We start from the raw sequence: 24,818 nt of genomic DNA on the forward strand, positions 1-24,818 counted from the left end.
GCTGCCCCAGCAGTGACGTCTGGGGCATCGTTTTCTCCGGGGCTCAGTCACTTCCTCTCCAGGCCTCCGTTTGCTCATCTGTAGAATCGGCCGCATGGCAGCTTGGCAGTGCGGTCACAGCGGGGCTCACATGAGCAAGGCAGGGCAAGTCCTCTTCGGCCTGCTCGTCCGCAAGGAGGTGGCCCTGGCGCAGATCTCACGGGGTCGGCGTGAGGCTCGTTTCTGGTCACAGGAATGCTGGGACGCACACAACACTTTGTGTGTGCCCCCCCAACCCCCCGGCGCACCGAGGAGGTGCGTGCCCGACACCACGGGCGCTGGAGGGGTGATCGGCCCAGATCGAGCCGTCCGGAGCCCTGGCCTAACCACGTCCTAGCCGCCCGCACCGGCTTTAACTCACTGCATGCCCCGCCCAGACCAAGGAGCCCACCGAGCCGGGCCAAGAGCCCCCACGGCCTCTCCTGGTCACCATCCCAGCAACAGTGCTCTGGGCTTCTGGCGTCAGAGGGAGCTTGCTGCTTTGCAGCTGGAGTCAGAGGGCCCCTGACTGGTCCACGGGCAGCTTTCCCATCCCCCTCCCCGGTTCTTCACCGTTTTGTCTGAGTTGAGCTGAACGGGCTCGGGCCCAGAGATGAGCCTCAGGGCCTCTCCGCTGCTGTCCCCTCCCCTCTAGCGTGGGAGGTCTCTGAGCCTGGCCGTGTCAGTGCCTGGGGAGGGGACATCTGTCCCGAGTGCCGGGTCTGTTCAGGGCCGCCCCCTCTGCCTGCTTGTGTGTCTGTGACCGTGCCCCTGTCCCTCCCTCCCCAGGTTAGGCCAAAGACTCTGATTCCAGACAGCCTCCCCATCACCCCAGGCCGGGACCGGCCGCCCAAGCAGCCCCCGACGTTCCAGAAGGCCACCGTGGTCAGTATCAAGAACCCCAGCCCAGCCCTCCCCACCGCCAACAACACCGTGAGCCATGTGCCAGCGCCCGGCAGCCAGCCCCAGGCCCTCGCTGAGCCCGCCGCCGTCGCCTCTCCCCTGAGCAGTGCCGGGGTGGCTTACGCCATCATCTCCACCGCCCCCAGCAATGCCGCCGCCATCGCCCCCAGCACCGCGGTGTCTGTGGTCAGCGACAGCGTCAAGGTCCAGCCCCTCCTCATCAGCGCCGACAAGAAGGTGGGTGTGTGCCGGCTCACCGGGAGGCGGCTGCCCCAGCAGAGCGGGTGCGCGGTTGGCGGAAGGACCCAGAAGCCCTCGAATGAATGGGGTGTGAGTGGGCGGTCCCCGAGGGTGTCCACGCTGGCAAGACTGGGCTGCGGAGGAGTACGGAGGGAGCCAGCGACCCGGCGGTCGGAGGGCGGTGTGAGCGGGGCGGGGGGGGGGGTACGGGTCGACAGGTGTGTGACACGATGCAGGAGAGTGTGTGTGTCACTGAGGGAATGCACGGCTGGACGGTGAACACCAGGGGAAAAAGGAGGACTGGTCCGTGAGTGAATTACTTTCCTCTTCGGAATCATGAATTAACCAGTAGGAAGTGTGGCCAGACGATGCCTGTGCTGGCAGGGCCTCTGGCTGGTGTGGTCGGATAGCCGAGGACTTTGGGGAAAGCCCAGGGCCCGAATGGAAAGTCCGTGATTTCTTGCCGAGATTTAAAAGGAGACTGAGGTCCTCTCCCTGTCCCCCTCTGAGCTCGTGGAGGTTGTAAGGTCAGGCCTTCGGGGCTGTGGGGCTGCGAGGAAGGTACCACCTCTCTTAGCCTCCTTTCCTCTGTGCCCAGTTTGGGGCCTGCCAGGCTGCACCCCCTCTTGTCTGGGGCCAGCGTCCCTCCTAATTCCCAGCCCGAAAGCTGGTGCTCCACTTCCGAGTGCCCAGATTTTTACGGCACACGGTGTGTGTCTGGGCGCACTACGCTTCTGGGTCCTCCCACCTGTGGACGGGAGCCCTGGGGGTTCTCCGTCATCCCAGGATGGGGAGCCGCTCTTCGGGACCGTACCTGGTCCCCGGGCGCACTTAGCGGGTGTCTGTGGGGTGCCTTTTGTAGGATGCATGTGCCCTTTTCACTGCAAGCTCACCAGCATTCAGGGCTGTCATTTTAAACACGTTTTGCTCATTTAATTGGTGCAAACAGATGCTCGCTGTTCAAAGTTGAATTCCTTGGGTTATTAGGAAGCTTGGATGTTTCCCCCATACTTTTCAAGAATTCTGTCTCCTTCTGTGTGACATGTTTGAGAATATTTTTTGCCATTTTCTACTGGGGATCTTAATGGTTTTCTTCCTATGAATATAAAGAGGGACATTTTTTTTTCCATCCAGAGAATTCTAAGGATTTAAAATTGTGATAAAAAGAAGAGCAAAGAGTCTCCCATAAGTGAGCAGGAAAATGGGTGCCTTTTTTCCTTCCTGTTTAGAAGCCTCAAATTCACAAGATGGTCACATTCTTAGGGGAAAAAAATACAAGGTCAGGTTATTCTTGGCTTGGGTGCAACCCTGGTTGACTGTTCCTGGTGAATTCCTTCCCCTGGATCCAGGAGAGATTATGGTTCCTCCCCAGTTTCCCGTCCAAAAGATGAATAAAGCCATCGAGGCCCCGATGGAGGGGCGTCTGCCGCAGGGAGCGGCTGGGCTGTGTAAGCTGTTTTCAGGTTCTCGGCCTCAGACCCTTCCATCAAACCAAACAATGGCCGTGACCCCCGAGGACAGCTGACAACGTAGGGCCACTCTGGGCCGTGCTGAGCAGGATCTGGAGTCCACCTCCCCCTTCCCCACCCCTACTCCCCAGGCCATGTTTGAAAGCCTCGGGCACACGGCAGGCTGGGGAGGGGACAGACCGGGCAGTGTACCCGGACAGACCCCTGATGACCTCAGGTGGCAAAGCTGAGCCCTCTTGGCCTCAGTTTCGCTGCACTTGAGCTCGGGATGAAGAAACCAAGCTCTCCTGAGTCTTTGCTTCCTGAGTCTTCACCACTGCCCTGGAGGGAGGATTGCGAGGAAGGTGAGGCTCAGAGAGGCAAAGTGACCGCCCTGAGGTCACACAGCTGTGATGCGGTAGCACAGGACTAAACCCAGTCCCCTCGGGGTTCTAGGCAGCCAGGCTCATTCTCAGGCAGACCCTCCTGCCTAAAGGGTTGTCTGGAGGCGCCCACCCCGGGTGCAGGCGCCTGCTGGACCGGAGGGCTTGGTGCAGGCTGCCTCGTTGCTCTGTAACCCTGCCTTCCAAGGTCCCACGCCGGTCCGGCCCTCCCAGCTCCCCTCTCCCTCTGCGGCTGCCCCCCTCACCCCGCACCCCTGCCCCGCCTTCCAGGTCATCATCATCCAGCCTCAGGTGCAGACGCAGCCCGAGAGCACGGCGGAGCCGCGGCCGCCCACGGAGGAGCCATCTCAGGGAGCTCAGGCGACCAAAAAGAAGGAGGAGGACCGGCCCCCGAGCCAGGAGAACCCCGAGGTAGGGTGGCTGGGCTCTGGGCGTCGCTGTGGGAGGCGGGGACAACAGCGCAGGGCCCAGCCGGGAGGATCCGTGGCTCAGGGTCTCCTCCGGCAGGAGGCAGGGCTCTTGGCACCACGTGGCGCTGCCGTGACGCTGCCTCTTTTCCCTGCCTGTGGCCACTCTTGGGCATCTGAGGGCAGGCAGAGCGAGACCGCAGATGCTTTAGAAGTCAGCTGCAGCCAGGGCTGGCGCGGGAGAGGCAGCTGACTCCTGAAAGTACCTATAGAACTTCCCAGAAATTGTGCATTCATGCCATCTCCCCACCTACCCCCGGAGGGAGGAGGGATATGTGGGCCCTCGTGGTGCTGTCCTAATCCATGGTTAGCACAGAAGCCCCTGCTCTGTGGGGGTGTAGAGGCCAGTAGCTCTTTGGTAACTTCTGGTTCTAGCAGGTGACCCCTCTTGTGTTCCTCTTGTGTCCTCTGCCCTCCTGGGTCACAGTCAATGCTTTGGGCCTTTTCCCATGCATTTGGCCTCACCTGGGCCCCCCCTTCTCTCCCTACCCAATACTCATTCATTCTGTAAGATTTACTTCACACGTCCCCTTCTCCAGGCAGCCTTCCCTGACCACCTCTCCTCAGTGGGCAGAAGAGGCCCCATGGGGCTCCTAGAGCTCCTAAGGATTCTTTTTATCAATATGCTGTCGGTATCGGAAGAAGTCAGTCTTTCATCCCTTCATCATTCATCAGACACGTCTTAGGGTTGGCTGGGTGCCAGGTTCCGTGCTGAGGCTTGGGATGCCGAGATGGGGCAGATAGAGTCCTGGCCCTAGGGGACCTCGCTGCTCCTGGTATGACCAGTAGGACTTCAGCTTTGGCTAAAAAAACTCAAGCGTCGTCAGAGAATCGCAAATCCAGAGCTGGGGGAGAAGGGGAGAGCGTGTTTGCAGCCAGGAGGACCGGCGAAGGCTCTGCAGAGGAGGGCTGGGGTCGGCAGGGCCCAGGGAGCAGGTGGGGCCTCAACAGAGAGGCAGAGGTGTGGGGGACGGTGTATGGTGCAGAGGGCGCTCCCCAGGCAGTCACGTGGAAGGTGGGAAGGCCCTTGGCAGGCTCAGGGGAGTCAGCTGGTCTACTGGGAGCCCGGGCAGCACGAACGCATGAGAAATTCTGAACACAGCTTGAGGGGCACCAGAGCCTCATCCTGGAGGACCCGCATGCAGGCTGCCAAGGTGGAACTTTAGACCCTGGGCACTGGGGAGCCACAGAATGTCTTGGAGCAGGAGAGTGTCCAAAAAGCCTGCAGGGAGTCAGAGCCCACCACTCGCTGAGGCTGAGATGCAACAAAGTTTGGTCTGCGCCCCCAGCCCCGTTGATCTCCAGAGGCACTCAGTTCCATCCCTTGGTGCCGTGGGAGCACCTGCCGTCTGCACGGTGAGCCCCAGGCCAGCTTGCAGCCCGAGGCTCCCCCACGCACCCCTCCATCCTCCCGCGGGGCTGCCTCGCGCCCACTGCTCCGTCGTAGGTTTTCTGGGTGGATCCTCTGCGCTCTCCCAAAGTACATGGAATCCAGCTATGGTGCGTTTATACAATTAGCATAATTACATTTAACAACATAATTAGTGTAAATACATGTAATGACTTACATAGAACTTGTAATTACAACATGTCCTGGCGTAAAAATCCTTATTAAACTTTCTTTTTAAAGAGGTCTGGGAGCATTGTGTGGTGCTGACGCGGGGCTTGGTGGCGTCTTTGAAACCTGTTCATGAAGAACCCAGGTCAGGAGCCCTTGAGGCCAGAGTGGCAGCTGCTCCAGAAACTTCCTCAGATGAGCCCTTTGGAGCCCAGAGGTAGCTGGTGACAGTCGGTGGCTCCCGGGGCTGCATGAGCAAGCCCATGGCAGGCCAGTCTGGTGGTGGAAAGGAGCCTCAAGTTTACCAGCACCCAGGACAACTCCAAGGCTCTGCCCACTCTTCCCTGTTTCAAGGTCCATGGCCTTTAGGACAGAACTGTGGCCTTTTCTGTGCCACCCATTATCCTGGCCTCAGGCAGCATCCGACTGAGACTGTGGCCACCCTCAGACCAGCATGTGCCTTGCAGGGGGACAGCCAGAACAAGGGCCCAGCCACCTCCCCGGGCAAGAGGTGTGCACACACATGCTCCTTCGCTCCACGCCATGCCTGTTACCACAGTCCCTGTTCCTGCCCCCGCATGGGGTCGCTCCCCATGTGTTCTCCAGGCAGCTGGAAAGATTTTCCTAAAATTCAGAAATAACCGAGTCACCCTCCCCTTCTTGAAACCCATCAAGGGGGGCTTGGGCTCCTGACGTAGCACTCCACTGCACATGACAGCAACAGCAGATAAAATGTTAGAATGTAACCAAAGCAACATGAGTTCACTTCTTGGCAAATTAGCTGCGCCAGGCGGAGTGATCGCACAAAGTCAACTTTATTTGCAGCAAATAAGGAGGTCACAGGGAGTCACTTTCCATGCAGTGACTCCCTAAGACAGGGTGAATGGGTACCTTTTGTTTAGGGTTAGGATGAATATTTAGATGGGGAAGCCTTGTCATCATTTGTAGAGGCGAGCATGAGGTCACACACACGTGTTGAAGGAACACGTCTGTACGTACATTGTATGTTATGTACATGCGGCTGGGGCTCCTCCGTGAGCAGAGATCTTTGTTAGCTCTGTAATCGTTTGGGTTCTCTCATGGAGCACTCTCGCTCCGTGGCCCATCTGGGCAGGTGTGGGCCAAGTTTGGTTCAGATGGTCCAGGGCAGTGGCCATCCCACCAAGGGGCAGTTTCGGGTCATATTTGCCTGAGTTAAGAGGTAATCCCAAAAGAAGAGCTTGGGGAAGAAGAGAGGTTATCGAGTTCAAGTGGATTCAAGGGTGGATTCGAGGTCAGGTCTCGGGGTCTGGCTGGCGACAGAAAGACAGCTGTTTATGGCTGTTTCCCAGAAACACAAGCAGTGAGCAGGACCGAAGCCAGGCCCCCGGGCTCGGGTGAAAGTGACCAGGCCAGAAGTTCCCAAAAGCTCTCCAAGAAAGAAAGGAGCCAACCTGAGCCAGAGGCCACAGCTGCCCCTGGGGAGGAAGGCAAGGCCAGGGGGATGGCAGTCCTGCCCAAAGGGATGGGTGAGCAGGAGGCAGAGAAGACAGAAATGCAGAAGGAAGAGGAAAAGGAGTTGTACCCATAATGACCCTGTGGACAAAATTCTGGAATCTGGGCAGCAACCCCTGCCAAGGATGGCAGGCACAGTCAGCGTCTGGAACCTGAGTTAATTTGTGGCGTACTCTAGCAACGCCTGACATGGAAGCACACTTAGGGTACTCACGCACATTTTTCTCAGAAAGGAATAGCATGCACTTGAATTCAGTAAGGAATAATGAAGCAAAAAAATACCATGAAAAACAAAGTAAGATCGGGTGAATATAAAAATGGTTTGAAAAATCTGAGAATGAAGAACGTAATTTGTTGAAATTTAAAAAGGTACTGGACAGAGTGAACAGGGATAACGGGTGCTTTTGGGGCACCTGGGAGGCTCAGTCGGTTCAGCGTCCAGTTCTTGACTTCAGCTCAGGTCATGATCTCAGGGTCGTGAGATCGAGTCCCACATCAGGCTATGTGCTGGTCATGGAGCCTGCTTAAGATTTTCTCTTTCCCTGTTCCTCTGTTCTACCCACCCTACAGAAAAACAAAAAACAAATAAGCAAAAGAATACACCACCACAGATACAGCACAGAGATACAGAGAAAGAAGCAATAATTTGTAATATAAATGGAATGAAGTCAATTCACTCGAAGGAGCTTTTAAGTTGCTTCCCACCATCCCCTGTGCAGAGCCGATCCAGGGACAGTCCCCTCCTTCAGTGACCTTTAACAAAAGGAGGCATGGGGCAAAGTATCATTGCAAAGCCATTCAAAGGAAAAAATAGGGGAAAGAGAGCATTTTTACCATAAGATAAAGGATACTCACTAGATTAAAAAAAAAATCAACACCTTACTATGTATTCAAAGAAAGAGAACAGAAAAGAATCACCACTAATGAAGAAGTTACAAGGCTTAGTTCGGGGGAGGAGAAGGCTGAGTGGTCACCATACCAGAGAGAATGAAGCGTGAGCTGGAATTATGCACGGAAATAAATCTGAGTGGATAAGCTCAGGGGGCCCTGGACCCAGCAGAAGACACAGTGAGGGACGGAGGAGGCAGAAGCAAGTGAGCAAAGTACACACAATAGAAAAGGAAGAAGGAGTTTTTAAATAGTCAAGAGTGATCCCTACGAAGTTAAACCAAGAGGACCCAGCTGACGTATAAGTGGAGGCTTCTGAGCCAGAGCCCAGAATTAACGGAGCTGAGGAGATAAAGTGGCGCTTCCCACCACGTGGGCGGCTGGTGTGGGTTTGGCTCTCTCCATGGAGGCAGTTTTCTCCCATTTCCTTTCCTCCAGCCAGTGTGGACTCAAGTGACCTCCTGTGGAGGATGGGGTGACGGGAGCCGGGAGCAAGGTCTCCACATTGCTGGTCTTTGCTCAGTCCAGTCTTTCCTGGTGGGGTCAGCGAGGCAGGCACCGGTACTGGGGGGCTCTCCTAGAGTCTCTGCCACCGTGCCCCAGGGCCCAGAAACTGCACTGAAGCCAGGTGGCCCCAAACCACAGCCCGGACTGCCATCGGCTGAATCTGCCGGAGCCCAGAATCTGCCCTGTGGCCGCGTTAATGATTTTGTTAGTCTTGCATTCATGTGAGTGCACACCTGCCAGGAGTTGACGGGCCCCCCTTTCTATGGCGTGGTGGTGCATCCCAATTTTTTTAACCTTATTTGAGAAAAGTTGACTGAAATCAAAGAAGAAAGACTATGTACGTGTTAACGGACTCTGTCCCGGGTACTGAGCACCAGGGAAAATGAACGCGTGCGCCAAGGGTCCACACTGCCCCATCACCCAGCACAGAAGCATCCGGAAGGCATCCGGGCAAAAGCGATCATGTCACTCCACAGGGAAGAATCCCGGCAGCATTCAAGCCCAGAATACGGTAGAGCAATACCTACCCCATCCTGAAGAAAGAAAGGGGAGCCTTTATGTCCAGCCCAGCTGTCCTTCCAGCTAAAAGGCTGGGCATGCCAGGGTTTAAGTCTGCCCATGAACTCGGGAGATGCTGCTCTGTGGGCCTGCCCCCCCACCCCCCGCCAAGAGGCAGGAAGCACGCCGGGCACCACCGCACCTGGGGGACCCGAGTGGAGCTGAAACTCCGATTGTAGATCCGATGTTCTTCCAGCAACGTCCAAAGGCCTCCCCTGTAACCCCGCGTGGAAGGCACGGGAGAAGGTGGGAGGCAGCGTGAGCTCTCGGCCGGGCTTCTCTGTAGTAGCTGAGGGTTTCAGTGACTCAGAGAAGATCACAGAAAGCAGATAGATCGAGGAGTAGAACTATGTTGAACAGCACAGAAGTGAGAAAAAAAAAAAAAAGAAAAAAGCAAAGGAACAGCAGGCAGTCACTATTTGAAATGATGTAGAAAACCCAAGAGAATCAATTAAACAAAAACAAAACTACTCCGGACAGAATCGGGCACAGCAGGGTTAATATTAATGCAAACCAACGATAATTGTCACAGACATGCAGAGCAGGGTGTTAGAAGCCTCACCGGCACTCCTCCTTGTGGTAGCAGCAACAAGATAAAAATACCTGGGATTGGGGCATCTGGGGGACTCGGTTGGTTGAGTGCCCAGACTCTTGATTTCCAGTCAGGTCATGATCTTGAGGTCGAGAGATCGAACCCCACATTGGACTTTGTGCTCAGCAGGGAACCCCTTGAAATTCTCTCTCCCTCTCTCTCTCTCTAGAGGTATCTCTCTCTCTCCCTTTCTTAAGAAAAGGGGAAAAAAAACTCTAGGGGCGCCTGGATGGCTCAGTGGGTTGAGCCTCTGCCTTCAGCTCAGGTCGTGATCTCGGGGTCCTGGGATCCAGCCCTACATCAGACTCCCTGCTCCGCGTTGAGTCTGCTTCTCCCCTCCTTCTGTACCTACCCCCTGCTCTCACTCTCTCTCTCTTTCTCTCAAATGAATAACTAAAAAAATAAAAAAAATAAAAATCAACACACTAACAACAGTGGACAGCCACTGGAGGGTACGTTTGAAACCCCCAAAGGCAGAAGAACGGAGAGGCGCACCGTGGTTCCAGAAAGGAAAATTTTATGTCCGAAAGTTATCATCATGACCCGAGTTAATGTATTATCATTTTCACATCATCCCAGTAAACACACCTCGGTGTCCTTCATGGTTTCTGAGTTTCGCAAGAAGACCCAAAGAAACGCTGAACAGGAAGAGCAGGGAAAGGGTTCGAATTCTGCCAGAACCCCGTGACGCCTGGGGACCAAAGGTGTCACCGTCATTCCCGCACAGCTAGGAATGGGAGAGGAGGCATGGAAAGAACCACAGAGACTCAGGATCATTCAGTATATGATTAGAAGGGCTCCTTCAACCAGCAAAAAGTGGAATGATGGAGTTTTCAATAAGTGGGATTGGAAGAAACCAATGCAGGATGGAATGAAAGGAATCCATCCTTCACAAGCGTTGACCCCAGGGTCAACTCCAAATCAAAAATTTGAATGTGAACCATGAGGGCCTCCAGCAGACTCGGTTGGTGGCCATGGGACTCTCGGTCTCAGGGTTGTGAGTCTGAGCCCCACGTTGGGCGTGGAGCCTACTTACAAATAGTAATAATGAAATCAATGTAAACAGTGAAGTTAGGTTCTACAATAAAACACAGGCAGCTTGCTTTGTAACCTGAGTCTGTACGCAAGATTCAAAAACCCAGACTGTGTTGGGACGCCTGGGTGGCTCAGTTGGTTGGACGACTGCCTTCGGCTCAGGTCATGATCCCAGAGTCCTGAGATCGAGTCCCGCATCAGGCTCCCAGCTCCATGGGGAGTCTGCTTCGCTCTTTGACCTTCTCCTCACTCATGCTCTCTCTCACTGTCTCTCTCTCAAATAAATAAAATCTTTAAAAAAAAAAAAAAAGCCAGACTATGAAAGAGAAGACTGGTAAATTCCACTACACCCAAGTTTTTCCATCTGCGTGGCCAAAAAAAGCACTGTTCCTACCTCCTGAAGTGTGAGTCCTCCCGACGAGGACAGTGTGGACGGGGGACAGAGAGGGGATGTGTCATGGAGAGGGCGACGCCCCAGCCCCACGATCGAGGGCAGCGTGCGACAGAGGAGTCACACGGCTGACGTGTTCCCGGATACAGTGGGCTGCGAAGGGGTTCCCCTCTGTGGTCTCCCGCCCCCAAGCCCATAACCCAGTCTCATCACGAGAAACCATCAGACCGGTCCCAGCTGAGGGGTGTCCTTCCTGCCCAGCCCAAGCTCTAAGCGGTCAAGGTCACTGATGACCAGGACAACCTGAGAATCTGGCACAGCCCCGAGGAGCTAAGGGGACACAGCAACTTACTGTAGCGTGGGGTCGCGGTGGGGTCCTGGGACGGACGGACGGTAGGTGAAAACGAAGGAAACCCAAAACCGAGAAGCCGGCCCCGTGAGGAGGCTGAGGAGGCGCTCTGCCGACGTTCACCGAGTCAACAGACGCCGGAGGTCGTGTTGAAACGTTTATTAATTAACGTTAATTCTCTGTTTCCTTCCCTCAGAAAATCGCCTTCATGGTAGCTCTGGGCCTGGTCACAACGGAGCACTTGGAAGGTGAGGCTCTGCGCGGCGGCGGCTGGGGTGCTGGCCGGTGACCCAGCGGGTCCCACCAGTGACCCGCCTCCGGGGGGGTCTGTCCCAAGTGCCAGGGTCGTCAGCGCAAAGACCAAGAACGCCTTCCTGCTTCCCCCGGTTCCATGGCTGTCTGCACAGAGCCCGCCTTCTGGTTTTGGCAAAGGGACCGTGTGCGTCCCGTGCTCGTCCCGTGCTCCCCCGTTGCACGCAGCCCAGGGAGGTGGTCGCTGGAGCCCGACCGCCTGGCCCTGCCCCTTGCTAGCCACTCGGGCTTGGGCCCTCCCGGTCACGTCCAAAGGTCTGTGCTTGAGTCCTGCTCGTGCTGCTTTGAGCCCGGGACCATGGGCAAGCTCCCTCCACTCTGAACCTCCGTCTCCTCTTCCCGCAACACGAGGAAGGCTGCACCTTGACACCTTGCAGTGTCGTCGTGAGGTCGGGATGAACAAGCTTTCTGATACCTCCTGACTGGTTCTGCTTTCTATCAGTAGCTCTCCTAAACATTCTGCCCCCGCCACGAGTCCCCAAGTATTTATTTATTTGGAGCCTGGTCTGGGGTGCCTTACAGGAAACACATGAATGATACTGCAAAGATTTAAAAGGAAAAACTGAGTCCAGAAGACAAGTTAGAAAAACATGTCAAAACAGCTGTTTTCAGAGAAATGGATTCGAGGTTCCATGTGGCAGGCAAAGCAGAAGGCAGGAAAGCGGGGGACCGCGCGTGTGGGGTGCTCACGGTCACTGCGGGGAACACCACACCAGGGCCCTCTCGGAAGGATTCGTGTGGGAGGCTTCACGTGGGCAGAGCCCACCTGAGCGGCAGGTGGACCTGGTTCCTGGGGCTGCCCTGAGCGTCCCTGTGCAGCTGGGCAGGCACTAGCCTGGCCGGCAGACATCCCCCGGAGACGCCCCCGGGCTGGATGATGGCACACGGGGGTTCCCACGCCGAGAGCGCACCTGCCCACCCGTCTGCCCCAGAGTCAGTGATTCGGAGGCCACTCTGGGGCAGGGACGCCGGGCAGATGGGCTGCAGAGCAGGGGAGGGGACCGGGACGCCGAGGGTTTGCAGAGGAAGAGTTCGGGGTTCCCAGGACAGGAGGGACCCAGCAACCACTGTGTCTGTGCCTTCCCAGAAATCCAGAGCAAACGCCAAGAGCGGAAGAGAAGAAGCACAGCGAATCCCGCCTACAGTGGCCTCCTGGAGACAGAGGTGAGGCCCGGCCCCCCCTCACATGCCCCTCCGGGGACTGGCATTCAGGGCATGACCATGAGTGAGAAACAGACGCACATCAGAATGGCAGGTCCTCACTCGGGCTGCACGGGGGAGCGTGGCTTGGGTGCAGGTTACGAGGTTTCCTGGCTCTTCACCCCGGTGATCAGGTGTGAAGCCCGTCAAGGCCCCGGGAAGCAGCCCCAGAATCACCCCCTAACAGGGGAGCCGTTTCCTTGGGGCCCGTGGTCCGGCAGCCTCGGCAGCTCTCTGAAGCCCAGCGAGGTCCCCAGAGTCCGGTGTCCGGCACGTTCCAGACTCGGGCTGTCCCTGCCCGAGGGACAGGTCCCAGGAGGCCTGTGGGAGGGTCGAGGTCCTGCTGTTCTCACCTCCCCAGGGTGTTGGTCAGTCCAGGCTGCTGTCCTGCGTCCCTGGGCAGGGGTCTTGGCCAGAGCGATGGTTGCCCCAGTCGGGGGAGCCCACCCGCCCCTGCCCTCTGCCTGCCCTCTGCTTCTGTCCCCCCGGCTCCTGCACGGAGAACGTGCCCGAGTGCCCGTCTTCATGCCCCTTGCTTCCCTACTCTTCCTGAGCGTGCTCTGTCCCTGAGATGGTGTCCCAAGCACTGGGCCCCTTCTGAAAGATTGTCACTGAGCTGTTTCTTGACCAGCACTCGGAAGCTGTGTGCCACCTGTATGACTAGGGCCCTGTCCCCTTTGCTGTGCTCACCGATGAAGCCATCCACCGCTCTGCCAGCCCAGCCATACGTAGTGTCCCAAGTCTGTGGTGGCCGGCGGGAGACCACCTGATTAGCAAGTCCGGAGTCAGCTCGACGCCGTGACCCTTGAGCCCAGGACCCACCGTAGCTCCGGGGGCGGCCCTCCACTCACCCTTGGCTGTGAGGACAGCCCGACCACATGTTGAGAGGAGGGGGTGACGCCACTTACCCATCTCCCCTCCACAGCAAAGCCACCCCAAACCAGGGTCTGAACAGGCTTGGCCTGTGGCGGAAGCCCCCTTTTGGAATGTGCCAGAAACCTGATTTGGGTGTCCTTCCTGAGGAATGTGCCAGAAACCTCTCTAGGGTGTCCTTCCTGAGCGAGGTGGAGGTACCCGCAGGGGACGGGAGATTCCGTGCCTCCCCCGCCGCTCCCCCACCCTGCTGTCCCCGTGTCCACCCTTGTGGTGACCTCCAGAGCCATGGGGGGAGCCTGTGCCGGGTGCGTCCTGGGCAGGAGCCGTGTCCCCGAGGAGGGCTCCAGGTGAGATGCCTTTGTTTTGTTTTCCGTCCCCTACAGAGGAAACGGCTGGCATCCAACTATCTCAACACCCCCCTGTTCCTCACAGCAAGAGGTAGGTGCCCGCGGACCGCGGCTCCCCAGGGCTGCCCCGGGGCCCGGGGCCAAGGCAGCGTGGGTGACCGCTCCCTCCAGGCCTGTGTGGGAACAGAGCTGCTTTCCGGCGGATGGTGCTTTCTAGCTCCGGGGCCCTCCTCGCCGGGGCCTCCTCGCCCCGACATCTGTGGGGAGGACGAGGGCCGGCGGAGCCTGCGCCAGAGCCGGGGCCCCGAGCCGGGACGATGACGTGAGGGCTGGACCTAACAGCCTGTGGTAAACGGTCGAATAGCCCTTACACACAGAAGCTCTGCTCCCCTCTGGACAGTGTCCTCTGTGGACAGCTCTGAGCCAGCAACTGAGAAAAACCATGTTTGTGATCATTACATGTGTGGATCGGCCTCACTTACTAGAAGGAGAGTGGGTTATGGAGCAAAACCACACACACAGTTGAAAATGAGTCCCTGTGAGGGGTCCGTGGAAGGGCGGCCGGCCTGCGGGGCGGCCTGTGGGGCAGGACCCTGGGTGGGTCCCGGCCACAACCAGGGCAGGGAGCCTGACTTCCGCCGTGCCCCAGGTGAGAACTGGGCGTCCCAGGGCCCGTGACGCTCCTGTCCCGCCCCAGGTGAGGACCGGAGCCCGGGATGCTCCCGCCTTGCCCCGGGTGGGAAGCCCTGCCTCCCTGGGCCTCGTGGCCTCGGTCCGGACTGGTGCCCCTCCGGTGCCCGCTAACGTGTTCTCCGCCCTTCTTCCCTGTGCTAGCCAATGAGGACCCCTGCTGGAAGGTAGGTGTCCCCTCGCTAGCAGGTCGGGGTGCGGCGGGTGCAGGCGGGGTGCTCCTGGCAGGGGTGAGCAGCGGGGAGGGCCTTCGGGTTCCGTCCTCCCTCCCGAGAGCTTTGCAGGACCACCCGGGTCAGCCCACAGGCGCCTCGAACGCGACCTCTCTCCACCCGCTGCTGAGGACGCAGGGACCCCGGGGGCCGAGAAGGCCCAGGAGGCGGCCGTTGACGCCAGGGCCAGCCAGGCTCTACCTGGCTCTGCTCGGCGCTGCTGTGTGACCTCAGGAGGAGCTGCTCTCTCGGGTCTGCACTGCCCACCTCACGAGGGTCTAGACCCCGTAATCCTCAGGCTGTCACCCCTCAGGACTCCGTCTCAGTGACCCTGTGAGACCCCGACGCTCCCGCACACTGCTGTCCCTGCTTTCCCAGGACACAAGCTGGTCGTGACCTCTTTTTTTTTTTTTTTTTTTTTGAGATTTTATTTATCTGAGAGCGAGAGCACAAACAGGGGCAGCAGCAGAGAGAGGGAGAAGCAGACTCAGCACTGAGCAGGGAGCCCGACGCGGGGCTCGATCCCAGGACCCTGAGATCATGACCTGAGCCGAAGGCAGATGCTCAACCCGCTGAGCCGCCCCGGTGCCCTGTGACCTCATTTTCTAAATAAGTTTTGGATCAAATCCTAAAAGAGTTGGTAGCCCCCACATGCCTATATCAGTCAGGCCACTGAGCAGCAGCAGGCGACAGGCTCAAACTGCAGTGATCCTGGCCTTTTCACCACCAGAACCGTGTAGTGTCAGACTGGTACTGGGGGCCTGTCGTGCTCGTCCACAGACACCTGTGCCCAACAGCGAGGGCACAGGATGGGCCTCGCGCCTGAGCCCTGCCTCCACAGACCCCGGGCCTGGAGGGGTCATGGCTTTGGGAAAGGGGACCCTGCCACTGGTCTGGCATCCACCTCCGGCTCACTGAGCGATCTTGGGCACATGGCTCACTGGCCCGGGGCTCCTGCACTGACGTGAGTGCTGGCAATGGACCTCTGAGGCCTCATCTCTGTCTGCTGCCCCCTCCATCAAGGACAGCCTGGGGACCGGGGTCCTCGTGCTGTGGGTCACCCCCATGAGAGCCCTCTGGTCCTTTGCAGCCGTGAAGTCAGAAGGCACTGTGTCCACACGGGCAGAGAATAGACCTCCCGTGCATGGAGAAGGTTTTCTAGTGGGTGGTGGGAAATTGTTCAGACTCTGCAGGTCACGGGAGGCACGGGGTGATGAGAGGCTCCTCTGTCCACAGTGCAGCGAGCTGGCTGGGAAGGTAGTGAGCTTCCCATCCCTGTAGGTGTGTAAGCAGAGGTCAAACGACCAAGGCGGACGACTCTAGAAGGGACGTCTGAAGTTCCTTTAGCCCAGGGAAAGAGGAAGCTGCCCCTTACCAGGCTCCTATGTGGAGTGTGTTCTGTGTGTCCTGTCGGGTCTTCCCAGCATCCTGTGGGGCAGGTGGCACTAACCCCCGTTACAGAGGTGGGCACAGAGGAGTGCAAGAACCCACATGGGATGTTGGGAGATGCCAGGTTAGACCAAGATGCTATCAAGAGGACTGGAGAGCTGTGACCGCAGACCCCCCCCAAGGCGGTGGGCAGGAGGGAGGCTTTGTGAGCGCTGGCCTGCACACCCCCCCCCAGGATATGGGACAGTGGGACATTAGGGGCCCAGGCGGACTGTGTCCTAAGCCCCAGCGGGACCACCTGCCCTGCGACCCATGCCTGGCGTCCGGGTTCCAGCTGGGCTGAATCAGGGTGCCGGGGTGCCACACCCTGTCTGACTCTGACTCAGTGGCTGTGTCCCTAGGAAACGTGGCCCAGGTGGTGCCCTGGAGTCCACGTGCTGGGCAGCCACTTGCCCTCCCAGTTCCTGGGCTCGTCTTTCTCCCTGAGCTGCTGAGAAACACTGGGTCCTAAGCAGGTCAGGGCGGCAGCTGCCCGGGGCCCCCCCAGCTCTCTCCCAGCCCCACCGACCCGCCTCCTGCCTCCCTTCTCTTCCAGAGCGAGATTGCCCATGACGAGCTCTGTGCTGCCTGCAAGCGAGGGGCCGACCTGCAGCCTTGTGGCACCTGCCCGGGGGCCTACCACCTCAGCTGCCTGGACCCGCCCCTCAAGACCGCGCCCAAGGGCGTGTGGCGGTGCCCCAAGTGCCAGCAGAAGGTACGGGAGACTGTGCTGCTGGGCAGCAGGCCCTCCTGCACCCCACCGACTCTCCCTGCACGAAAGGACCCTCCCCAGCACAGCATCTGAGGCTGGGGAATCTGTGGGGTTGCCCCATGCTCACTGCAGGGTCTCAGTGCCCCCAGGCTCTGCCTGCTAGATGCCAGGACACCCCCATAGTGACCATCTCAGACACTGCCGGCAGAGGTCCACTGGGGATGACTGAGCAGAGGTGTCCCCTCTGCAGCGATCTGACCCAATGACTCCGGCTCTGAGCTCCAGATTCCCCCTGGGGAGAACCTGAACTAGCATCGCAAACTGCAAAACAAAGCTAGCTAAGCAACGCGTTCCATCTCCCTGCGACCATACATAGGAAAACCTAGCAGGTTTGAAAAAACAGAAACACTCCCTTCTGGTGCTGATGTGGGGAGTAGTAGACACTCTTTTATCAAGAACCTTAAAAATGTATATATATATATATATATATATATATATCTTTTAAACGCAGAATCTAGCTTTGGGGAACGTAGTCCCAAGAAGGAATCCAAATACAGATAAAATTCTGTGCACGAAGAAACCCCTCGCCCCTTGTCTATAAAGGAAGAGATACAGCTGCCTCGCGGCAGTAGGAGACAGTGAACTTCATCCCAGCAGGTGCACTCAGGGCTGTGTTACACGGTCACTGGAGATGGTCGTTACAAAGAGTTTGTGACCCTTTGAGGGCGTGTTCTCTATGTGGACCTAAGTTTTATTTTTTTTATTTATTTTTTTTAAGATTTTACTTATTTATTTGACAGACAGAGATCACAAGTAGGCAGAGAAGCAGGCAGAGGGAGAAGGAAGCAGGCTCCCTGCTGAGCAGAGAGCCCAATGTGGGGCTCGATCCCAGGACCCTGGAATCATGACCTGAGCCGAAGGCAGAGGCTTTAACCCACTGAGCCACCCAGGCGCCCTGCACCCAAGTTTTAAAGAAAGAAGGTGCCAGGCTTTATAGTGGTGCCTTAGCTCCATCAGCTCCCCGAGAAAGCTGCAGGTAGAATGAGACACGGGGAGGGCAGCCTTCCAAGTGTTACAGGCACGTGGGAACTTTCCTATGCTTTTGTGTGAAGGATGTTTTTCTACATAATGTGTATGTGTTACTTGTATAATCATAGGGGAATCACTTTTATTTCTGAAAACACTGATTCTTGTGGGTTCCCATCATCCCCGGGGACTTGGGTGGGTACAGTGGGCCCTCTGTCACTGTCTCCTGTGGGGACCACCAGCCCCTGCGTCGTGGCTGCCTGGGGGCTCACAGCTCTTCGAGGGACACAAGATTATCTTCCCCACCTGGGCATGGTGGTGGGGCCTCACTGGGCCCTCGAGGTGTCCCCATTTGCCTGGGGCTGCTCTCGGGTCCCCAGGACATGGGAGGAAGGCAGGTGGCCATTCGTGGATGCATTCGGTCAGGAAGAATTGGGGCCTCCATGCCAGCACCGTGGGGGGCCCTGGCAAGAAACAGGTTCCTGCCCTTGAGGAGCCCTGTGAGCCGACCATGAGGCGGGGGCGGCCCCACCCCATCATGGTTGAGGAACCTGCTGCTCAGAGAGCTTGTTCCTCACCCCTGCTCCCCTAGGGGGGCACAGCCAGGCTGCGGCAGGTTCTGGCCCGTCCACTTGCTCATCTCCCTGTCTACTCTCTAGGCCTTAAAGAAAGACGACAGTGTGCCCTGGACCGGGATGCTGGCCATTGTGCACTCCTACGTCACCCACAAGACGGGTAAGACGGCTTCGGGGAGTGGAGAAGGGCACCGCCTCCCTTCTCTCCAACCCCAGCCCCATCCTCTGGACTCACTCTGGGCCCATCCGAAGCTGTCCCGAGCCGGACCCCGTCAGCCAGGGGTCCAGGGGTCCCGTAGCCAGGACCACGACTACCTGGTCCTGGGTGCCAGGTAGTTCCCGTGGGGGGAATGGCGCTCCCAGCCCCTGGGCATGCAGCCGGGGCCCCTGGCTTCTGCAGGAGGATATGGCAGAACGGCCTGGAGGTGTAGACCTTGGGTTCTTACTGCTTTTCCGGCTCACCCGCGGCCCAGCCTTCTGGCTCACCTGGCTTGTGTCCTCACCTGGCCTTCTCTTCGCCAGTCAAGGAAGAAGAGAAGCAGAAGCTGCTGCAGAGAGGCAGCGAGCTACAGAGCGAGCACCAGCAGCTGGAGGAGCGGGACCGGCGCCTGGCCTCGGCCGTGAAGGTTCGCTGGGCGTGGGGACAGGAGGCCGGGGGACCTTAGAGCCCCAAGATTTAAGTCCAGAGCTTCGCTGTACTGTTCTTGAGGCCCCAGAAGACAACCTCCGCAGCATCACTCAGCAAGCCAGGAGGTAGACAGTGTGGCTCTGTGACCTGCTCAGCAGAGCACTGTCAAAGAGCTGAGGCCCTCCAGCTCTGCTCCCACCTAGCTCTTCGTCGGTGGCAAAGCCCTATCTCTGAACCTCAGTTTCTTCTTGCGTAAAGTGAACATAATGACTTCCTTTCTGTAGTGTGGCGGTCAGCAAGACGGTGGTGAGGGCGGTGATGATGGTGATGGTCATGATGGTCACTATGATAGTCACTATGATAGTCGTCATGGCGATGATGGTGATGGTGGTGGTAATAGTGATGTCAGTGGTGATAGTGGTGATGGTCGTGATAGTAGTGGTGGTGGTTGGTGGTGATGGTAATGCCAGTGATGGTGATGATGGTAGTGACGGTGATGGTCATGATGTTATGTCGAGGTGGTGATAGTGATGATGGTGGTGATGGTGATGATAATAATGATTGATGATGTGATAATGGCGGTGACAATGGTGATGATGGTTGTGATGGTCGTGATAGTTGTGATAATGGTGGTGATGTTGTGATGGTGATAGTTATGATGGCAGTCGTGATGGTAGTGGTCATGATGATAGTGTTGAGGTAGTGATGGGGATGATGGTGGTGGTGATGGTGATGGTAATAATGGTTGGTGATGATGGCGGTGATGGTTATGGTTGTGATGATAGTGGTAGTGGTGGTGATGTGATGATAGTGATGATGATGATGGTGGTGATGGTGGTGTTGGTGATGATGGTAATGATGGTTGTGATAATGGTGTGATGGTGATGATGGTGGCTGTGATGGTCATGATTGTAGTGATTATAATGGTGGTGATGTTGGTGATGGTGCTGATGATGGTGATGATAGTGACAGTGATGATGGCAGTGGTGATTGGTCATGATGACAGTGTTGAGGTCGTGATGGTGATAATGGTTGATGATGATGGTGGTGATGGTTATGATGGTTGTGATGATAGTGGTGATGGTGGTGATGGTAATGATGGTGACGGTGGTGGTAATAGTGATGTCAGGGATGATAGTGGTGATGGTCATGATGGTTGTGATAATAGTGGTGGTGGTTGGTGGTGGTAGTAACGATAGTGATGGTGATGATGGCAGTAGTGACAGTAGTGATGGTGATGGTCATGATAGTGTTGAGGTGGTGATAGTGATGATGGGGTGGTGATGATGGTGATGATAATAATGGTTGATGATGGTGATAATGGTGGTGATGATGGTGATGATTGTTGTGATGGTCATGATTGTAGTGATTAAAATGGTGGTGGTGATGGTGGTGGTGATGATAGTGATAGTGATGATGGCAGTGGTGATGGTAGTGATGGTGATGGTCATGATGATAGTGTTGAGGGGTGCTGGTAGTAGTGACGATGGTGATGGTGATAATGGTTGATGATGATGGTGGTGGTGGTAATGGTTATGAGGTTGTGGTGATAGTGGTGATGGTGATGATGATGGTAGTGGTGATGATGATAGTGATGGTGGTGATGGTGATGATGGTAGTGATGGTGGTTGTAATGATGATGCCAAGGGCAATGCCAACTCCTAGTCTCACTTAATCTGAATAACCCAAGGGGAGGCTCTGTGATTATTCCTGTCTCAGAGTTTGGGTGCAGTCTCAGGGAGTAGAAGTGATTTCCCTGAGGAGCAAGTAGCTTACACTCCAGCTTGGGCCCTGTCCCGGCTGCTCCCTGCGCTGCCGTGATAAGTATAAAGCCAACTGAAAGACGAGAGCCCGGCAGGCAGCAGGCAGAGCAGAGAGCCCGCTGGCCATCTGCAGATCTCCTGCCACCGCTGTGGTTGAGCCAGAAGTGGCTCCCAGCTTCCTCAGCAGGAGGAGAAATGACCTGGTCAGTGAGGTAGCATCACAGTCAGGAGGAAGAACATCCCACGCTCCCACACAGGCGCACCATTTCTAGCCCTGAACTCTGAAACAAACTTCTCCTGGGTGTCTGGCTGCAATTCCAGTCCTCACGGCTGCCTGGTTTGTGGAAGGCCCTCAGGCTGGTTTCTTTCAGGCTCTGGCCGCAAGAGGGGAGGAGCGGTGGGAGAGGGGCTGCGAGCGGGGCAGCCCCAGGCGGCCTGCACGGTGGGATTCTGAGACGCCGCCCCCAATCCTTCTCTCTCCCTGACAGAAATGCCTAGAGCTTAAGACGAGCCTGCTGGCCCAGCAGAGGGGCACCCAGTTGTCCTTGGACCGCCTGCGGGCCCTCCTGAGACGGATACAGGGCGGGCAGAGGCTGCAGGTCACCATGGCAACCACCAGCCCCGCCCCGCTGCTGACCGGGGCCTGGACCAAGCCCCCAGCCGCAGCCATGCACTCTGCTCTCCAGCACCCCCAGGGGCACGACTGACCCCGCGGGACCGGCTTCACACCCACGGAAGGTTCCTGGGACCCCGCTCAGCAGACCTGAGGTTTCTGTCCGCCTTAATTCATAAGCACTATGAATTTCAGATGAAAATAAAACCCAACTGAGAGAGAGAGAGAGAAAAGGAGGGAGAAGGAACCGGGTGGAAGTCCTAGAGCCGGGACCGGTGGGGATGGAGTCCTCCTGTCCGCGCTCCGACGGGACGCCAAGGAAGCCAGGTGGGCACGGGACGGCCGGGGACGCAGTCAGCGCCCGGCTCTTTGGGGGCTGCCCAGGCCTCCGGTTTCCAGGCACCGCTGTCTCCTCGGCTTCGGGCTGCCCCCCGGGAGAGAGAAGGGCAGAGGTGGGGAGGGGAGCCAGGAACCCGAAGACCTAGCTAAGTAGTAGCAGTAGTTGGGACGAGCAGTGGGTAGCGAATCTAGGTAGGACTCTGCGCCCCTCCCACTCAGGGGCCCGGGGCTCGAGGCCGGGGAGCCCCAGCGCCTTCCTGGAACGCGGGCCCCGCTCTGTCAGTATTATTAGTGTTCCGAGTCACGGCTGTCCAACTTGAAAGAGACTACGAGGTGGGTCCCTCCGGGGAGGGACTCTGCGGTCTCCACCTGCCAGGGCCTCCGCACCCCGGGTCTCCGGAGCGCCCGCACTGCACGCCTCCTGCCCTCTGCTGAGCTTCTGGGCTCCTTGTGCCATCGATGTGGTTTTCTCGGAGTTTCTGGGCAAGACGGAGCTGCAGGCTGCAGGGGAGGCCTGTGGCGGGTTTTCTTTCTGGGGTTGAATCCCTCCACTTACGACTGAAGCCTTTTCTTTTCTCCTTTCGAAGAGCCGATAAAGTGTTCCATTCCTCTTTTCTTGCCAGTACAGACATTTATGCCAAAAAATAACTTTACATTTTTGTATGGCGTTTTTATTGTAAGATATTTAATGTGAAGGGGGGACGCTTGCTGACTTCTTTTCCTGCTTCCGGTGGTCTCTGCTGCAAGGTACGAATGCGGAAACCCCTCCTGGGGACCGCCCAACCGGAGATCCGGAGGGTCCCCTCAGACGGGGGGGGGGGGGGGTCAGGGTGGGGAGGGAGGGGGGCAGTGGCCTCGGGAGGGTTTGGCCTTCGGAGACGCAAGAGTCCCTCTTCTTGCTGTCTCCTCGTGATCCTGAGAGCTGGGGGCACGCGTGTCATAGAAGGGCTCCCGCCTCCCGAGGTGGAGGCTCACCCCCCAGTCCTGAGGGACATAGCACAACAGGATAAGCATCCGGAAGCCACCGGGCTCCCACCCCAGCATATCACACGGTGCCCAATTGCATTGAACACACGTGTGTGTGTGCACACACAGCCCCAGACACACACGCACACGTGCACGCCGACAGGTGCAGAGCGGGGAGGCTGGCCGGGATCCCACAGACCGCCCTGGTCCCTCCCGGCATTTTCTCGACTCCGGGAGAAACTGTGCTGTACGATACAGATCTATTTTAATACACTTAACACTGGGTTGAACAAGATTTTTATATTCTTTTATTGATGAACAAAGTGAACTGTGAGACACACGTCTTCTATATTGGTTACTCTAGATGCCAATTACGCATTCCCACGTGGCTTGCGATGTAAATGTCTTCAGAATCCTTTTTGTTGGTTTGTTTTTCTTCTTGGATGGATTGAATTGAATTAAATTAAAAAAAAAATGTAATGGGAGAATGTGGAAGGTTGGACCCGGGAGGGGTAGCTGCCGACGTGTCTTGAGACTTAGTGGTTTTGGACCAAGGAGGACCGTCCAGTGGATAGTGAGGGTAGAGAAAAAGTGTTTGTCTTAAATATGCCGATGTAGTTTTCCTTCTGTACGACGTATTAAACTCGACTGAGGATTTCAAAGCTGCGTGGTTTGCTTTGTCTTCAGCAGAGAGACCTCCAGGAGCACGAGGGGCGGAGGTGGGGCACGTTGGGGAGGTGGAAAGTCCGGGTCCTGCCCCGATGGGAGGCAGGGAGGGACGAGAGAGCCCGTGGGCACCTTCTACGAGCCGATGCCACGCCCCCCTCCCCCTCCCGGTGGCAGGTGCACCTGTTGGGACCGGGTGGTGGTCACAAGCAACAGGAAACCACCCAACCGAGCGCTATGCGGTGTGGACGCTGCTCCCTCCCTCTCCCGCGCCTCAGCCCCTCGACCGCACCCGCTCTTTTCTGTGGCACATGAGCCCCTACAATCACTCCAGGGCTTTGTCCTTGGCCTTCCAAGAGACCAGCCCAACTGGGGGGCCAGACCCCTGCATCCTGACCCCAGGCCCTTCAAAGGCCTCCAGTTGGCCCAGTCAGGTGAGGAGCCCGCCTCTGGACAACCAGATGTGGCCAAGGGTGGAATCCAAGAGGAAGGGACGGGCGTGGCTGCAGGGGTGGGCGTGGCTGCAGGGGTGGGCGTGGCTGCAGGGGTGGGCGGGGCTGCAGGGGTGGGCGGGGCTGCAGGGGTGGGCGGGGCTGCACAAGGCCCAGCCAGCGGTGGTCTCTGACAGTCCTGTCCTGTTTCCAAGCTGGTCCAGAATCCGGTAGTTTGGGTGGGGCCTAGAGTTCAAGGCACCTCTGCCTGACCCCGCTGCACCCTCCGCCAGCACCCCACTGCCTCCCTGAGAGCCGGCCCAGTCTCAGCCCCTGGGGCCCATGAGGAGCCCCTCCGCCAATCCTGGGGACTCACGGTTCCCATTGTTCTGTCTCCTGTTTTCTTCCCACTCTTTCGTGTCCTTTCCAACAGGCTGCCCCTCGCCCCATGATTCCCCTGGCGCTGCCCAATTCTAGGTCAGTCGTGACCTCCCTGTGGCCAGATGTCGTGGGGGACGTGCTGACCATGGCCCCCGCTGAAGGAGACTTTCAGGACCCACACCTGGTTTCTCCAGTCTGTCTCTTCTCCTAGGTCTATGCTCCGACTTCCGTCCTGAATTCCTAGGCTGACATCGTCCAGCCTCCTGGCTCTCGGTCTCTGGGCTGACTGCTCCCGGCAGTTATCTCCAGGCGGGGCCTCTGCCTCACACCCCTGCCCGTTGGGCATCAGGAAGCATCTGACTCTGCCAGGCCCACCCTCCTGCCCCTGTCCCATCTTCCTAATACACGAGCCAGCAGCCCAGTGGTTTCACCCCCCACACCTGGCCGTTAGCACTGTGCTCGGAATATAAGCGGGGGGTGGCCATGTGTCACCGCCCACACCAGCATCACCATGGTCTCAGCCCGCCAGCACATCTGTGGGCGCAACATGCGCTCCACCTCAGTTCTCAGCCCAGCAGCGCCAGCATGACAATGCCTCTGCCAAACCCTGCTGTCCTGCCCATCTTGCTCAGCAGCAAGTCCTCCAAGGCCACAGTCACCGCATTCTCTGGCCCTTTGGCTTCCTTTCCTGCCTCTCTCCATTCTCCTCGCTCTGTTCCAGCCACACAGCCTCCCTGCTCTAGCTGGAGCCCACTTGGGCATGCTCCTGCCACAGGTCCTTTGCATGTGCCATGTCTGCAC

The 24,818-nt window shown here is 57.5% G+C and overlaps 1 protein-coding gene across 8 annotated transcripts in view; it reads left to right on the top strand.

The window, feature by feature from the left end:
- Nucleotides 1-23,201, top strand: part of PHF21B (PHD finger protein 21B) — an 82,926-nt gene extending 59,725 nt beyond the window's left edge. For 5 of the 8 annotated variants that reach the window (XM_082739825.1, XM_082739823.1, XM_082739827.1 and 2 more), the window contains 10 exons: nt 808-1,158; nt 3,284-3,424; nt 11,049-11,100; nt 12,252-12,328; nt 13,624-13,678; nt 14,422-14,444; nt 16,474-16,632; nt 18,315-18,390; nt 18,753-18,856; nt 21,110-23,201. In XM_082739825.1, coding sequence (XP_082595951.1) covers nt 808-1,158; nt 3,284-3,424; nt 11,049-11,100; nt 12,252-12,328; nt 13,624-13,678; nt 14,422-14,444; nt 16,474-16,632; nt 18,315-18,390; nt 18,753-18,856; nt 21,110-21,328 — 1,257 coding nt within the window. In that variant the 3' untranslated portion in view covers nt 21,329-23,201. The remainder of the gene's footprint in view (nt 1-807; nt 1,159-3,283; nt 3,425-11,048; nt 11,101-12,251; nt 12,329-13,623; nt 13,679-14,421; nt 14,445-16,473; nt 16,633-18,314; nt 18,391-18,752; nt 18,857-21,109) is intronic. The other 3 variants (XR_014314031.1, XR_014314032.1, XR_014314030.1) reach the window with 3 other exon arrangements.
- The last annotated feature ends 1,617 nt before the right edge of the window (nt 23,202-24,818 follow it).

This window comes from Mustela nivalis, assembly GCF_964662115.1.
Source record: "Mustela nivalis genome assembly, chromosome: 7".
NCBI classification, from domain to species: Eukaryota; Metazoa; Chordata; class Mammalia; order Carnivora; family Mustelidae; genus Mustela; species Mustela nivalis.